This window comes from Coloeus monedula (genome assembly GCF_965178545.1).
Source record: "Coloeus monedula genome assembly, chromosome: 6".
In the NCBI taxonomy this organism is placed as follows: domain Eukaryota; kingdom Metazoa; phylum Chordata; class Aves; order Passeriformes; family Corvidae; genus Coloeus; species Coloeus monedula.
In genome coordinates, this window is record NC_138786.1 from 48,768,469 (window position 1) to 48,785,844 (window position 17,376).

Genomic DNA, 17,376 nt, shown 5'->3' on the forward strand with positions numbered 1-17,376 from the left:
TGATAAACATGATGTGTGTTGTCTGTTTGTTTTCAGACTCATTATTCACTGGTCTGCAGCAACAAGTGCTGCTGTAAGGCAGTGATTTAGTGTGCTAAATGTAGAAACTCCACTGAGCAGGCTGTACTCCCATCTCCTAGTCGTGCTGTGTGTGCTGCAGAGCATACAAAATCTTCCAACAGGATGCATTTTCTAACACAGAGTGTTTCTTTTTTTTGTTTTAAATCTGCTGGCCTTTGCTTTGAGTTGCACTGGTTGCCACAGCAGAAGAAGCTGAGCAGTACGAGGAGCTCCCCGTTCAGAAGCAGCCCAGCCATGCCCAGGGCTCCCATCCATTTGGGAATTGTGGAGTACCAGAACCTCAAGCAGCCATGTGAAAAGTCAGTGGAACTGGACCCTTCTTCCAACGGAGGCACTTGTACAGATAACAGAGTCCATAGCCAGAGCCTGACAAATCAATCAGTCCCCATTTTGTCCATAGTTCCATAACAAAATTCAAGAAGCTGAAGTTATGCCAGATAAAGAAAATAGAAAAGAACAAAAACTCTGACAGGTTAAATGTGAAAAACAGAAAGTCAGGCCAAGAAGGTTTGAGAAACAAATCATAAGAAGCATAAAAGCTAATAATAAATTCTTTTTCAGACACACCACAAGCAGGAAAACTGCCAAACAGTCTGCAAAGCCAACAGATGAACAAGGTATAAAAATAGTGCTTAGAAAATTTAAAACCACTGTAGAAGGTGAAGTGTTTCTTCTTCATCTGTTTTTGCTAGAGAAACTTCAAGAGATTACCATAGTGGAATAAAAGAAAAAAAAAAAGAAAGAAAAAGAAATAAGTAAAAACAAACAAATTCTGTTTGGAATGATATGTGTAAATTGAAATGTCAGCAGGAGAGGTTGCAGAAAAAATCAAGAAAATGAAGAAAAACCATTCATCAGAACTCACTTGACATTTAGAAATTGTTAACTGAATTAAATATGACTGTTAGCAACAGCTGAATTGTTTATCTGAAGTGCAATCTCTCACAAAATTGCCCTGGTGCTAGAAGAAAACTACCAAATACAATCCTGTATTTCATAGGTTTCTATATAATTGTTAATAAAATATGGAACAGTAAATCCAAAATATCTGGAAATCAGTAGTACAGCACAGGAGATTTAGTGAAATTCAGGAAGAATTTCATCATGGAAAGGGTTGTTAAACATTGGAATGGACTGCCCAGGGAGATGGTAGAGTCACCATCCCTGGAGGTGTTCAAGAAATGACTGGACGTGCCACTTAGTGCCATGGTCTAGTTTATGTGGTGATGATCCATCAAAGGTTGGCCTTGGTGGTCTTAAGGGTCTTTTCCAACCTTAATGATTCTGTGATCTTTTAGGCGTAGGTTTTCTTGGAGACTATCCTTAAGAACTACATACCTCAGAAAAATAGCTCTGCTCCATGGTATAGAAGTTTATTTTTAAATTTACTCTAGCTCTGCGCAATTGAAACCGGCTCCAGCCAACTCCTAACTGGCACCTGTAAATAGCAAATGTGATTTTTTTTTTCAGCAAAACTTGGGAATTTTTGTATAACAGCTGCCATTTCAAAGTTTTTAACTTCATCTATAGCCTTTTTAGCCACCCTGGGCCAACCCAGAAAAGGACCATGGAATGGGCACTGAAGCTTAGTTAGGTGTGGCTGAAACTCCCAGGGGACTTGGCACAGGGGCATGGAACATTAGGAGGTCTGCCAAGATACTTACAAAGAGACCAGGGATGGGGGATCAAAGAGTGAAGGACACAAGAAGGTAAGTCCAACTGCTCTTTGAAGTGGAACTTCTCAGTATTAAGCACATTGCCTCTCTGCACTGTGGCAACAGTGAGAGATGCATCAGTACCCTGGGCAATGCGGGGACTCAGTGCCAGGCACAATGTCAAGACCACATCGCTGTGGCAGAGTACATGTAGCCTTCCCCCTATGAGTCACAGGCTCAATTAGGTCGCAGTTTGGCCTCTTGCCAGAGTTTCCTTCATACTTTCGCAACAGGAGGGTTGGCCCTCCAGGCTTCGATCAATTGCAGTAATTTCTGATGTTTCCCTATTCCATTTTAGTTTCTAATGAAAATCTTCTTCATGAACTAGATTACCTAGTCCCATTTGGCCAGGGCAGTGCAGGCTTCAGGTTGCCAGCAAAGCATCAGGCTATTTAAGTGCCTGTACAAGGCAGTTGGAACCACTGATTGAGTTCAGGAGAACATCAGAGCCAGAGTGCAGCAGGCTCCCTGGAGCCCCAGGCCCACCGACTTGGCAGGTTCTGGGAAGCACACCATAGTTGCTGTTCTGTTCAGAGTCCAGTAAGGACAGAGGTACCACCTGCAACCCCTCTGCCTGCAGTGGCACTCTGCAGGTCCTTCATCCAGAGCACTCTGCAGACAATGTGCTATTCAGTCTGCACTTGCGGCCAGACAGATCTGGCAACCCTAGTTATGACTCATTCATTTTCTTTAGAATCCTGTACTCAAATTTTTGTAGTTTCATAATAAGCCTTCTCTATGTTAGCTGAAAACTGTTGAATACATCTGTTACTGCTCCTATTGTCAAAAATAAGGTAGTGTTCTGTTTGTCTTCATTTTTATTGGCAGCTACTACTTAAACATAGAGCAAAGTGCAGTCTAAATATTTTCCAAATCTATTTCCAGAAAAAGTTTCAATTTTGATTACTATTTTTCAATGCTCCAGTCTACCATTTAAACCACTTTCTTTACTACAATTTTACTCCTGCTACAATTTAGTGTTGTATCCATGGTACAGCATGTAAACCAAAACACACAGGTGAACCAGAATCAACTTGGTAATTTGCTTGTAATTCTGAAAATACCCTTTTATTACACACAAAAGCATCACTCAAATTCTTTAATACCTTATAACAATAAAGAAAACTACTGCAGGAGATAAGGAAACAGTTTTACATAAAGGTTAAATTTACAATCACCATGTGGTTGGCTTTCCTAATGATGAGCTGAAACCTGAATCCCTTATTTCCTTTTCCCTATGCAGCTTCTTAGACACCTGCACCCAAACAGTGTCTGGAATCACTCTCATGATCTCTATTTATTCTCCTGAGAAAGTGACCATACTGCTCTCTTCAACTACCTGGAAGGAGGATGTAGCCAGGCAGGAGTCGGTCTCTTCTTTCAAGCAACCAGATGAGAAGACAGCAGCCTCAAGCTGCCCCAGGGAAAGTTCAGGTCGGACATCAGGAGAAGTTTCTTCACAGAAAGGGTTGTTGAGTGATGACTGGATGTGGCACTCAGTGCCATGGTCTCGTTGACAAGGTATGTTTGGTCAAAGCTTGGACTCAATGATCTCAGAAGTCTTTTCTAATGGATTCTGTGAAATAATGTTTGCAGCTTACATTTCTTATACTTGTTCCCATTTAGGAACTTTTTATCCCTATTTACTCAAAACTGCTACTACCTTTTACTGTTGCTCTATTTACATCCAGTTGCAACTTTGTTGCTTAGAGTAAGTATATTTTGTTGGTAATACTATATTAACTGTTCAGGAAACTCATGGATTCAGGCTACCTAAGTTGTACAAATGAGTGTAGCTTTATTTAGTTCTAAAAATCCAGCTTAATGTGGGCTGCTGTCTTTCTCTGCAACCCTGAAAAGGTCAAAATAATTTTCAAAACCTTAGAATGTCCTTAGTTCCCTACTCCCCAATTTACAAAAAGTTACATTTGAAGCATTATAACTCCTGGCTTTCTGTTCTCAGAGGGTTGTGTTTAACAGTGCTTCCCATTCTAGGGAGTCAGGAGATGCCACTGGTCGGTTTTTACTAGCTCAAAATCAACCATCTGACTTTGCTCACCTCGTAGGAGAGCCCTGGCAGAAAGCTGCCAAATAACAAAATAGGCACCACTTGGAGTGTGTTACACACCTTTTTTTTCCTGACCCCTTGGACTATTCCATCAACAAACATTAGTTACTAAGTGGCTGTACTAGAGTGCTGGCTAAGAGCTACTATTTCATAAGTGACATGAAATAAATAGTTCCTAGCTGCCTCAAATCTGTAAAATCTCCTTGGTCTGTGCTCCCACACCTGATCATGCTGCAATTCAATCCACCTTGCATCACCATCTGGAAATTCACTGGGAGGAAAAGCAGGTAGCATCTAATGTCAAAAAAGAAAACCTTGCGGCTAACCACTCAGTACTGCCAAGATTCCCTTTACCTTTGTGATACTGGCTAATATTCAAACAGTATCCAGGCAGCTCTCTGAAGAGTTAGATGTCCTTTACACTGAGGGAGATAGAACATTCTTGGTTGCTGGTACAAGGGTCAGCTTGCTCCCTTTGTTAACAAACACACAAAACAGGTATAAGTAGTTTGTTTCCCTGATACCATTGGTCTGTAGTCTGTCAGTGCTTGTTACAACACCACATGTGACAGGGCTTCTAAACTCTCTTCTATCAATAACTGGCAAAACCCTCTAATAATAGTTGACCATAACTCAAATATTGTAATATTTTTTCACTTTTTCCACAGACTACAGATTAAAAGAGGGTAGGGTTCGATTAGATATTAGAAAGAAATTCTTGACTGTGAGCGTGGTGGGATACTGGAATAGGTTGCACAGAGAAGTTGTGGATGCCCCATCTGCTGAAGTGTTCAAGGCCAGGTTGGATGGGACTTTGAACAACCTGGTCTAGTGAAAGGTGTCCCTGCCTGTGGCAGGGGGATTGGAACTGGATGATCTTGAAGGCCCTTTCCAAACAAGGCAGTTTCATGATTCTATGAAAATACCAAAAACCCAGCAGTGTATCAATATTGACATCAGCAGTAAGAAGACATTAATTAACTGCAAAGCTTTCATGAGGTATGTGACAATGTGAAATACTTACAAAGCAAGTATCTTCCATTCTGTCTCTTCTACTTTAGCCATCAGTTACTCCTATACATAGCCCAGATCGCCTGCCTTATTGGTAACAACTTACACAAAATGGTCAAGAATGACAGTAAGAAAAAATACTAAAATGCAGGGGATTGACATTTGGTTAAAAAAAAAAAAGTTATTTCTACACTGGTCACTATAATGTGTGAAATTATATTGCTGTGACTAACTGGTGTAATGCAGGAAAGTTTAATTAAAAAAAAAAAAACCACCAACAAAAAAACCACCCAACATTGCCCTGCCCCAATAAAAAACCCCAAACCACATTCACAATTAGAAAGATCAACCAGTTACTTCCTTCTCTGCATGGAATGCAGGATAAGCAAAGAACAGGGAAAAAAAAAAAAAAAAAAGAGAGAAAGTCTAAAGAGAACAACGGAAGATATTAACCTTTGTTTCCCCCCCCCTTATATCAAGTTTGCAAAATGAATCTGTTAATAGAATTCTGTGACCTTACCACTAAAGATAACTGATAACTTGTTAGACCAAAACTAGGAGGACCAGACACCTTTTTTTCCTTGCAAAAGCCACAGAAAAGAAAACAATTACATTAAATGATAGAATGAAAATTTTCAACTACTGCACCTTGTTAATAAATTCCAGAGATTTTTTTCCCTCATGAAAGACCCACACAATTAACAGGACAGACTACATGAGTCACGTATGTACATCTGGGAAACTGGTAAGGCAACTATATATGGAACAGTTATCAAGAACAAAGTAAACATAGAAGAAAAATTAGAGGAAAAAATATATCTACTAATCATTCAATGAAAACAAAGCTTGAATGTTTGTAATGGTCTGTGAAACATTCAAAGAAGGAAGAAAGAAACAAAGTAATGAAGTTGTTCTACACTTCTCTGCACAAAAGTACTGCCTGGAACACAAAGTCCAGCTGATTTCTAACAAAGCATCAAACCCCACCAATGTACCTGTGGAACAAGCCTTAGAACAGAAACCTCTAAGGCATAAGGATTTTCTCCATAGTTCAACAGAGCTCACCTCCTAGGACTTAAGGACTGAAGCCTTTTGTATCTCTGCTATAGATTTTCTTCTCCCTCAAGGAGCTTAATGAGGAACTCTGAAGTTCTTCAGTACCTTTGCTTGGTATTAGACTTCCCTCTTCAAACTCACAGCTTATTGTACAAATGGAACTGATTTACAGCATGCAGAAAAACAAATGGTCTTACTATGTTTTCTTTATTGGCATTTAGAAAGCTTCCTGAAAGAGAAATGTGTACATATTAAGTTCTCTGCAGTTGAAGAAGAAAAAAATGCATAAAAAAAAGTTAAGAACTGCTCCATTAGTATCTTCAGAGAATAGTGAGCAGCATGACTCCATTTGTAATTTACAACATGTAAGTCACATATTTTTTAAAAACTAAACATTTCCTTCTGCTCTGGCTCACCAAAAGGTAATTTTATTGCGAAGCAGCTATTTATCATTGAACAGCCATGACTACAAGACCAAGGGAGATTGCACAGAAGCCATCTGACTTCACTTTACTTTATAATTGCTATGGAAAAAAAAAGGTAGCTGTTCCAGTCCAGTTTAAATGAAGATGTACATTTGAAGTACCTAACTGCGATTTTCTCAGCTGAGGTAATTTGAGATTCTCAATACATTTATTACAAAACACAGAATTAATTTTGGTAAATATGTGGCTGCTATCTTTTTAGAAATCAATCTGCCAAACTGTCCATAATGGGGTAAAGAATTTAAAATCAAAACCCAATATGGTCAATCCACTTACAAGTTTGCTAAGTCTTCCATGAAACATTAATATACTGGAGACAAAGGATTCAAACAGCTCTTAAATTAAGTACAGCAATTAAAAAAACCTTTGCAAGGTTTCAAGGCAACAAAAGAAATTCACTATTTGACCTCTATATAAATAAATGCAAAGATTTCTTGCATTATTTTGGTTGGTTCTGTACAAGTTTCAGTAATTATTTTATTTAAATATAACTCTTACAACAATTTCATCCAGGACCTTAATGAAAATGAAGGAGGTTGACAGTTCTAATATAGAACTTGCACAACAGTTATCGTAACACTGACTTAACAAGGAGAGACATATAAAAAGATTAAGAAATTACACATTTTAAACTGAAGATGTTTTATCTCAGATTCACTATGAGGATGACTCTTATCCTTTAGTATGCAACTTCATTCTTTACCTGCCAAACAAAGCGTACAAGTTATCACAACAAAATTTACACAGTAACTGACTTTGGCCTTGGCTTTACAAAGACCTATTTACACATTTGAGATAAGCAAACACCTTCCTCCCTTTTAATTCTATACATGTGTTCAAGCTTTAAGTCTATATTTGGATCTACAAAATCTTGCAAGATAAAAAGTCTCTCAAATATACACCTTGGACCATTAAAGCACAGTGTCTTTATATATATGAATGTATCATTTGCTAAATTACCCACTCTTCACATGAATATCTCTAGCCTCACTTCCCTAGTTAACTCCTTAGTGCTGCTTAGACTGCTGAAAACACCTATTAGTCTGGGGGGGTATATCAAATCATTGTGCAAAGAGATTAATGTGCCTCAAATTGCCCCCCAAATAGAATCAAACTTGTAAATAAGAGATATATATCCAAAAGTACATTAAGTAAACAACATTAATTGGGTGGTTTATGTATTTCTTTCAGTTCTGGTTCTGTAAGGTAGATGGCAGATCATTTTAATGGAAAAACAGATCTCAACACCAAAGAGTTAATGCTGTCTTATGCATATCTGAAACAACCCAGTATACATAAGGTTTAAAAATCCTTTAATTTGTCTTGTGACAATCTAGCAACAAGATAGATTTTTTCCTCAGTTAAATATTTAACCCACGCCCAAAATGAATGCCTGCTATACAGAACGCAGTTATTCATTCCACCATTAGAATTTCTGAAGCACTGATAAGTTTGTAAGTACAAGAAAAGCAAAGTACAATTGCAGTCAAATACATGACTTTTTACAGAAGGCCTCATCGTGATAAATTATATACAACATAGTGTTCTCATTTTCCTTAAAGTGCTCATCATACTGATACAAGATGATCTATTGTTTTAGGAGGTCTTTTAATACAGCACCAGCACTGGCATCAGGGGACACTGGCAGTGGTGTAAAAGTAGGCAATGCATCAGAAATAGGTTTCATAAGCAGATGTCCAGAACTAGTAGCTGGTGTTATGAGAGGCACTGCTGCAGATCGAGGTGCTATAAATGGATTTGCATCTGGTCTTCTACCCATTCCTGAGACTGCAGAATCTGGAATATAAGAAAAAAACAAACCCCAAAAACCTAAACCAACAATGAAAACACTTTGTTAAAAAGCATTCCTAAATCTATCCAATTTTACAGCATTTGTTCACAGAGACATTCTAAAATTGCCTATCACTTCTGCAACATGTAAGTCCTTGAAAATCTCCTTGCCATGGACAGTAGACACCCTCAAAGACTTTTATTGTCTCTGACTTCTCTCATAGAACCATAGAATCATTTAGGTTGGAAAAGACCCTTAAAGTCAAGTGCAACTATTAACCCAGCACTGCCAAGTCCACCACCAAAATTCTGTAACAGCTCAAGCTACCCAAAAAACCGTGCACATCTGACAGGCAATGTGAACCCCCTCTGCAGTTCACTTCACCTTTGCAATGCCAGGCATGACATATCTGTCACACTGACTCCAGCACTGTGCAGAGGTGTAAGGGCCCTGGCACATGCACTACAATGCAGACCACAGGAAAGTTTCCCAACACATAGCACAGATTCCCCAGAGTCAGCCCCAAGAAAACCCCCATAAATAAACAGCACTTTGTAACATCCAACTACTTTAGGTGAATTGAAAGAGGGCTGTTTAGCATTTCTCTCTCTCTCTGTACACATGTATAATATGTCGGGGTTTGGTGTTCGGGGTTTTTGTTTTTATTTTCTTTTGAGTTTACAGCTAAGTTTCAAACAAAACAAGCTTTTGCAAATCAGCAGACCTATATTAAGGTGAAGTCTTAAACACAAAAAATTAAGAATAAACTGGACCAGTTAAACTGAAGATTTGAACCTTAAATTACTTAAGACGAAAGTACGTTAATTTAACATGCATAATATAAGCCTAATTGTTCTCTGCCTTAGAAAAATCAAACACTCTTGCACAGCTTACAGAGATTTCATACCAGGCCATACACTTAACTGATTTCATTTTGGTCCTCTCTGAGCAACCAGTTCTACACACCAGAAAGACACTGCAAAGTTGTATTACTTGCATTCTTCACTCACTTCAACACAAGCTGATCAACAGGGATGCTGAAAATCAGGACTGCGTTCACTACTACACCATATGAAGTTGTCTACACAGCATCTGTTTGGCTTTAACAGGTGCTGTTAAATCCTTTCCATATCAAAGGGAATTTGGTTTCTCTAATCTTCTGAGAGTTTAGAAAGTGAGGTATAGATGCAGTGGGAAGGAGAGATAGGAGAAGAATTAAAAAAAATAAAAAGAGAAAAGTAGGAAATGGTTGGGGCAGAAGAAATCAAATTCATAATTCACAAGTGAGGAAGCACAGAATCATTAAAGTCCTCTTGAAAATTCTACCTTTAGTTATTTATATTCTATGTAAAGATTCAAATATTACCTTGCATTTGACTATTGGATGGAGTACTGTTAGTTTTACCAGTTCCTGCTGCTCCCAAAGGTTTCATGCCATGAACAGAGAGCTTGGGTGGGGGAAGGCTTGGGCGAGATTCCGTTTCAAGGAATTTCACAAACAGTTCTGAAAAAGACTGTAAGAGGCTACTAGTTATTATATTTCACTGATGCTCTGGTGAAAAGCACTAAGCCAAAAATACATACATACATACATAAAACAAAAAGCTGTCAACAGCCTGCAATCAATTTTGTACTTGTACTTAGTACTAAGCAGTCCTCAGTGAGTGACAATGAAATTTATTTTCCAAATACATTCTTTGTTGCTGTCTCACTAAGAAGCATTTATGTAAAATTGATAAACTCTAAAGATAACACACATACTTCTACCATGGTTCCATTATTGATTTAAGCCAGTTGTTTCAAGAATCCCATGCTAGTACTGACATCACAGTATTTCCTTTGTCTTTTGCTCAACCAATCTCTCCTCCAGAAAAACATAAACCCCAATCTTTTCTCTTAAAGCCCATGTATGCTTTATTTCACAAAGAATCTCAAATAAAGGAAGCATGGAATGATTAAGGTGTCGGTAACATCACAAGATAAAATTTGACTTAGTAAAGCCTGTACTATTCACACAAAAGGATTAATTTTTCTCTTTTACATCTATAAACCACATAGGCCACAGTCCTTTAGTGGCTTATGTGCCTGCACTATTTTAGGGGGAAAAACTAATCCCTAAACTTCAAGATGATTTACAGGAATCCATTCTCAACATTTCTAGCATAACTGAGCAAAAACCTAAAGTCAATCCAAAAACCCCAACCCCTCATACTTGGTCCTTGAGTACATTATTTACTGGCCTGCAAAATGAAAAGTTCCATAGATAAACTGCTCCCATGGATCATGCTATGAGATCTGTTGCTTTACAGCATTTGAAAACTTAAAATACCAGTTTTATACGCTGCACAGAAGAGGCACTAGCTGCAGCAGCTGAAAAAGCTTTTCAATTTAAATTTAAAGGACATACAGGAACAGAGCCATCAAAATACAATGTCATGGTCTTCCATACTGTTGAGTATTGCGGAATTCCACACTCTCACATATATTTAACTTCCAGTACTCATAGTTTGCAAGATGAAGTCCATAGTGTAAGAAAAGAGTGATGCCAGGAACCAGTGAAACAGTAATTGCCTTCTGTATTAGCACAGGATTTAGTACTGTATAATTTTCAATGTCTACGTATTTCCTTAGTGCAGGAAAAAAACTTTTGCCAATGCAGTTGCACAAAAGAATTAATGCAAGATACAGTAGCATCAGTAAATGAAGCTCAATATACTGATGAGCCAAACACAAGCATTAATATGCAACTTCCCCATTTTTGCACTCAAAGAGAATGAATGATTAATTCTTACACTATTAAAAATGTTCTGATGAGTTGGTCTCAAAGGTGTACTAGGAACACTCTTTGACCCTGCTCCTCCACCAAGCCAGCCAGTCACCCATCTTGTAACTCCTCTTTGCTCTTCAGATAGTAACTAGAGAAGTATTTAAAGAAAACAGTTAGGAAACAAAATAAAATAAAGCAGCAGATGAAAGAAAGTGAGTAAATATAATGAGCTGCACTATAACAATGTGGCACTCAGAGAAATAAATAAAAATTTTTTATTATTGTCAAAACCATATTCTCCACCTCTCACTTTTAGACTGGCAGTCTAAAAAGCTGGCTCTTTACTTAAAAATATAAGCCTCACGTTCTTCACAATACTACTGGCACATATATAACAGATTTACTTTTCTGTAACTGATATATTACAGCTACTATACACAACAGCACAAAGTTAAATCCTTTCCTTTATGCATTAGCATTCATCAATAAAATGAAATCTACTCTATTAAAACGACGTTATCGAAAGATTAAGATCAGCATGTCCCACATGAAAAAAAAAGTGAGATGAAAGAAGGAAAAACATACTTTCCCCACAAGATGTGCAGGGACAGTCACATTTAGTTTAGCAGCAAGTGATTCTATTTTCAGGTAAGGATACTGAAAAAAAAGAGAAAAAAAAAGAAAAGAAGAAAAAAAAAAAGAAAGGAAAAAAAGAAGCCTAGTTTTCTGCAAAGTATTACCTGATCAAGTTCATCCTTTTTTAGTCCCAAGATACTTCCCATTAACCTTAACACTTCAAGACGTTTATTTTTTGGAGTATGAAAATGTCCAATAAAGAGATTTCTCATCAACAGTCTGCAGAACAAAAGAAGCTACTTATACAAGCTGCTATTGTGTAACAGCTGATACCATAATATTGATGCATTTATTCCTCATACTCTTGACTAATTTACAGTAATTCAAATAAACACATCAAATACAAATAACTAAAAAGGTGCCTCACCAATTTCCTCCTTTTGTAAGTTATCACATTTCTTACATAGTAAGTGTGAATTTGGACAGTATTAGCAATATTGTATGCAGTAAGGTGAAACTGAAGGGTACATGAGCAAATTTTGATGCACATACTACAGTCAGGGAAAATGCTTGTTCTAAGATCTTGATTCAAAAGAGCATTTAAAGAGATAGCTCTGTGTAGTCCCAAACCAAGATGTAAGGAAAGCAACAGGGGAGCCCATTTGCCTATCCCTGTTTCAGTTCTGTTGGGTAGAGAAGAAAAAAAATGACCAAGGAAGAGATTTACATGACATCCAGGTGATGCAGGTACACAAAAGGGCTTGCTGTTCACACCTTGAACATTATAAAATACGTTCATTAAGAACTCTTATCTCCATTTGCACAGCTCATGCTACAGAAGTGCACTTCTTTCTACTTAAGAAACACATCACTGATCCAAATCTGTTGGTTTTAGTAATCAAAATGACTATTTACAACCACCAAGCAATTGAAAAATGTCAAAATAATTAAACTGTAATTACAAGATAACATACAGAAGTACAGTCCTGCACTACTCTTGCAACTGTGAGTGCCACATCTGTACATTGAGAGGAATAAAACCCAAAAACTTAAGTCAAATCTTTCAGCAAAGACTTACTTGTCCACTTTTCCTTCTGTGCTGTTCATAAGGTTCATTAGTTTATTTTGTACATCTTCTAACATTTCTCTTCTGATCTCACCTATAAATTGACATCACAGCAAAATTAACAAAAATCAAAACTTTGAAACATTATTGCAAAATTTATCAATAATACACACTTCTATAAATATTGCTGTGGTGCTTTTAAATAAAAAACAAACCCATAAAATCTATGTGATTTTTTTATAAAAAGGCGTCTACTACATCATTACTATTTGAAACCACAACCTAAATTTCAGGAATGATACTCAATGCCGAAATACAGGAACACACATTAAATAAGTCCATTGCAGAAGGTCTGATGAACTGCTCTGTTTCATCTAAATAATACAGAACTGGAAAGAAATTCTACAGCAAGGTCTTTAGTTCTGTGGTGGCAATCTTTTTCATAATGAGCAAACTCCATGTTGGCATCAGGTCTTTTTCATCTCTGCCCTTAACCTCCAATACTACCCAAGCCCAGGTATTCTGTACACCCTACTATCAGGTTGCTACAGCCTTTGAAGCACCAAGAAGTTCTCAAGTTTCCCAGATGAATTACTGGCTAGCAGAGCAACATCAGGAGCTTGCTGTGGGTCTGTTCTGCTAGGACCTTTCTCACTCCTGTAACTGATGCAAGCTTTGGAAACAGCATACTGGGACACACTAATGCATCACAGAAACAGTGTTGAATTTCACAGTTCAGTATACTGGCAAGAGAGGCAGAGAGATGCAAGATTACCCATACTTTGGGAACAAAAATATGAATGGAAGACATTAAATGCCACAGCTACTATTAACCAAAGACAAAACTGAGAGAAAAATGGTAAACACTTCAGTCAGGCATCATGACCTGCAAACTGAATAAATAGGCCAGAATTATAAGTCAATGAATGTGAGGTAGCTTAAGAGTGTGCTAGGAGTCACTACACACGTTTTCTGCCTTCTTTTGCATGCTGACTCCAAGTTCTGATACTGTTCTGTAGTGGCTGCAATGAATCTGTTCATCTAGGATAGCACAGCACTGAGAATGATCTTCCTGGCCTGCACAAACACACTATTTGTCCTCTTCATAAACACAAACAGGAACTATTAGAAGAGTAAGAGAAGAGTTTAGATTCTGCACTTACCAGTGCTGTAAACATTTCAGCTTCCTGAAATTCCTGAACTTAATAAACAATTTGTTTACTATCTACACACTTGAGTCTCACAACATTGGACTGTGTAACAAGGGCGACAAATGTAATAACCCATGATTTTAAAAGAAGCCATGGCATGATATTGTTATATTCACTGTTGCCCAACAATTTCACAGCACCAACTTCTCTACAATTCTAAAATTCCAATAATACAAATTACTTGTTAACTGAAATACGCCAGTTACCCCAACCACACTGTGCCAGTAACTCAGGCTGCTTCTAACTTCCCATAAAGCTCATAAAAATAAAGCTCATAATAGAGAAAAAAAAATTCCTAGAAGTTTTACTTGCCATAAATATTGTACAGCATTCCAATTGTAAGGAAACAAGGCAGAAAGTTTTCTCTTTATAAAAATGCAGAAATATTAAAAACTGGATTGAAGTCTCTGATGTTCAGGTCTGCGGAGTTTCTATAAAACCCACAGAATAACTTGCTAGAAAAATTTATCTTCATTAAATCCCCAAATGCAGGATTTTAGAACACTGGCAGTAAACTGTTCTCAGACAAGAAAGCAAGTAATTACATACAAGGTACTAAGAATTCTTGGAAGTTAAACCTCAAATGGCTTCACCTCAAGACTGCCAAAGTGTAATATTGCACTAAATTCTCAAACCAAAGGGGTTCTGTAAGATATTGCCTTTGAAGCCTAATAAAAGTACAATTATTCATACACAAAAGCTTGACAAACACACTATAACATGGACTGTTCATGTGAAGACCACCTCTACCCTACAGATGTATAAGATAACAGGATGAACTTTTGCTCCTCTCCCTCTATAAGGTTTAATGCTTATCTCCAAATCCTTTGGAAAAACTGCTGATCACCTTAGTTTTCCTATCATTTTAACAATTTTTAGGCTCGTGTTAATTGAAAATGCTTCATTTAAAAAAAACCTACAAAATATACACTCTTGGTTTATCTATCTTAATTTCTAAAACCCTCAACATCTTTGTAAGAAAAGTGACTTATGAATTTTTACAACCTTCAAATCATCTGGGATGCATGGAAAGCATTCCACTCTTGTTTCCACAACTTTCAATCTTTAATAAGTGCATGCCACAACTGTGTTGACAAAACATGGTTCTCAATTAACACCAATAACTCCCTGAGAATCCACACAGAGATTTTGTATATACACACATCAAAGAGCCAGTCTGTGAAATGGATACAACCTAATATGCCCTGTTCAAATACTCCACATCTTTATACAAACATTTTACTTCACAAATATGAATTTTAAGGAGTACAGAACAGAACAAACTAACTAATGTCATGCTGGGAAAGTTCTTATTCAAGGAACACACAGAGTAAACTCCTCATTCAAAGCAAGTTAAACAAAGCAAAACATGTATTATACAACACTATCTTGTAACAACTACATCCATATGCATCGAAATCCATTCCAATAATGTGACTGCTCTTCAACACTCCTCTCTCAACATATCAGGGTGAGGCACAGGAGAAATGATCCCTGGTTTCAAGGTTTACATTTACTTAAAATTATGCTACTTTGTAAATATGGTTAAATAGGACATCAATACTTGAAGGAAAACATTGGCAGTATAATTACAAAGTGATACAGTTGCAGGAGCAAACATAGGTGACTTGTTATTTGGATGTCCACAGAACAAAAGGGAATAAAAAGGGAAATAAACTACTAACACCACAAAAAGATAAACAGCATTTGAAAACAAGTTTCAATTAAATCTTACACTGTTGCTGTTTCTCTACAAAGCAAGACAGTATGAGTTGCTTTTCCATTTTTATTCACTTAATTTATCCCTTTATGATGAATTTTAAACCAAAAGTATTAATAATTTAAATGAAAAAAAGGTTCTATAACAAAGTGGATCAACTTTTCAGGACCACTACTTTGCTATATTCCATCCGCAGTGACTATGCAATTTACCATTAAACATATTTTTTAAATGGAACATTTCCTTCTAAAATAGAATCTTACAGCTGAAAAGGACTTAAACACATACTTCGGCTGTATGAAAAGACTAAGTAACAAAAAAGTCCTGAGCCAAAATTCAGCATGGACTGTTGTAAACCAGACATTTACAGTCTCCAATAATTTATTAACCATTTATGGCAATCCAGAAAACTGCATCTGGTACATCTTATACTTTTCTATTAAAATCACCTCTCCTGCCAAAAAAATCCATAAAGAAATCCTTCAAAAGATTTGGCTAACAAAACTGTGTCTGGGAATGTATTTGGCCAATTTTCAATAAGACATTATATGTTTTCTTGTATAAATAGAGAATATGAAGTGAATATGAAGTGATACTTTTTTTTGTATAAAAATCATTATTTACTTTACAACAACGTTAAAATGCTGTTTCCTTTATGCAACAATTCCATTTCAATTTTTTAATCAAGTAAATTGCTTGCCAATACAACACTGCTTGATACTGAGATTTAGTTTTCTCTCCAAGTTCAAACCCCTCCTGCTTTCTTATGCAAGGGTTTGACATCAAAATTAAACAGTAATGAAGAACTTCCCGTTTAAGAGTGCAATATTTGCCTATGTCAAAACTAATTTCAATCCAGGGTGTTTGTGAACTTTTACTGTGAATTTCTGTAGTGAGAAATAAATATACAGATCAGTCAATTCAAAAACAGATCATGAGTTGTATATTGTAGCAGTTTGAAATTTAATTTAGCTTGTAAAATTCGTATGAGAACTCCTGTGATGCCCACCTGGATACCAAACTGCACTTAGAGAGAACTAAATTTAAGTAAGTACGCATTCAAATATGTAGCAGAAAAGGAATAACTTTTTTGTAAAGTTCTTGCTGGAATCTTGAAGACTTTCAAATGACATTTCACACCATCTCTCTGATCATAAGCAAGTATGCTTCAAGAAAACATCATTTATTTCAAGAGTAAGACTAATTATCACTTAAAAAGGAATAGCAATAATTAATTGCATACGTTCAAAGCATGAGTTATCACTATATCCAGCAGAGAGGGCAGTCACATCTGTGCAAGAGCTGCTGCCTCTACATCTCTGACCCACTGCACACCCTTTATCTCTACCTCACTGTATCCTATATCCATGTCAAATATGGTAGTTACTTTGGAAAATCTGACAACATTTGGTATTTTTCCAACTTTTAAAAAAGACATTTACAGAGCTAAATCAAGTGTCCTGGTATTTACAGGGAAAAAACCCCCAAAACCCAGAAAACGTCTACAGGACTTTTTTTTGAGAAAGATCCCTAACAGAAGGTAAACATACTTTTTCATATTTGCTTTATAAACAAGGAAGTCCTCAGAATGTGGCACAGAATTAGTCTCGCTCTCATAGGATATGAATTTTAATAAGTTTCTAGGAATACTACATAGTCTCCTCAGCTGCTTGAAATATTTTAAGCAGAAATGAAGAAAATGTTGTTACCTTCTTTCTTAAGTTCTTCAATCTGCTCCTCTTTGATGTCAAGCTGCTCAGTAAGCCTGGATGCTGCATCCAGGGCAGCATTTGCCTCTTCTAAACTCTCCTAAATAGAGGGTTGGAAA

The 17,376-nt window shown here is 36.8% G+C and overlaps 1 protein-coding gene across 2 annotated transcripts in view; it reads right to left on the reverse strand.

Annotated features, from left to right (window-relative positions):
• Positions 1–5,430: 5,430 nt before the first annotated feature.
• TRIP11 (thyroid hormone receptor interactor 11) overlaps positions 5,431–17,376 on the reverse strand; it is a 30,053-nt gene continuing 18,107 nt past the window's right edge. The window contains exons 15-20 of one of the 2 annotated variants that reach the window (XM_082283589.1): positions 17,258–17,357; positions 12,630–12,711; positions 11,716–11,830; positions 11,001–11,123; positions 9,575–9,722; positions 5,431–8,213 (exon numbers count right to left, since the gene is read on the reverse strand). In XM_082283589.1, the coding sequence (XP_082139715.1) occupies positions 8,005–8,213; positions 9,575–9,722; positions 11,001–11,123; positions 11,716–11,830; positions 12,630–12,711; positions 17,258–17,357 (777 nt within the window). In that variant the 3' untranslated portion in view covers positions 5,431–8,004. Of the gene's footprint in view, positions 8,214–9,574; positions 9,723–11,000; positions 11,124–11,715; positions 11,831–12,629; positions 12,712–17,257; positions 17,358–17,376 lie in introns of those variants that run through there. The other variant, XR_014226498.1, reaches the window with a different exon arrangement.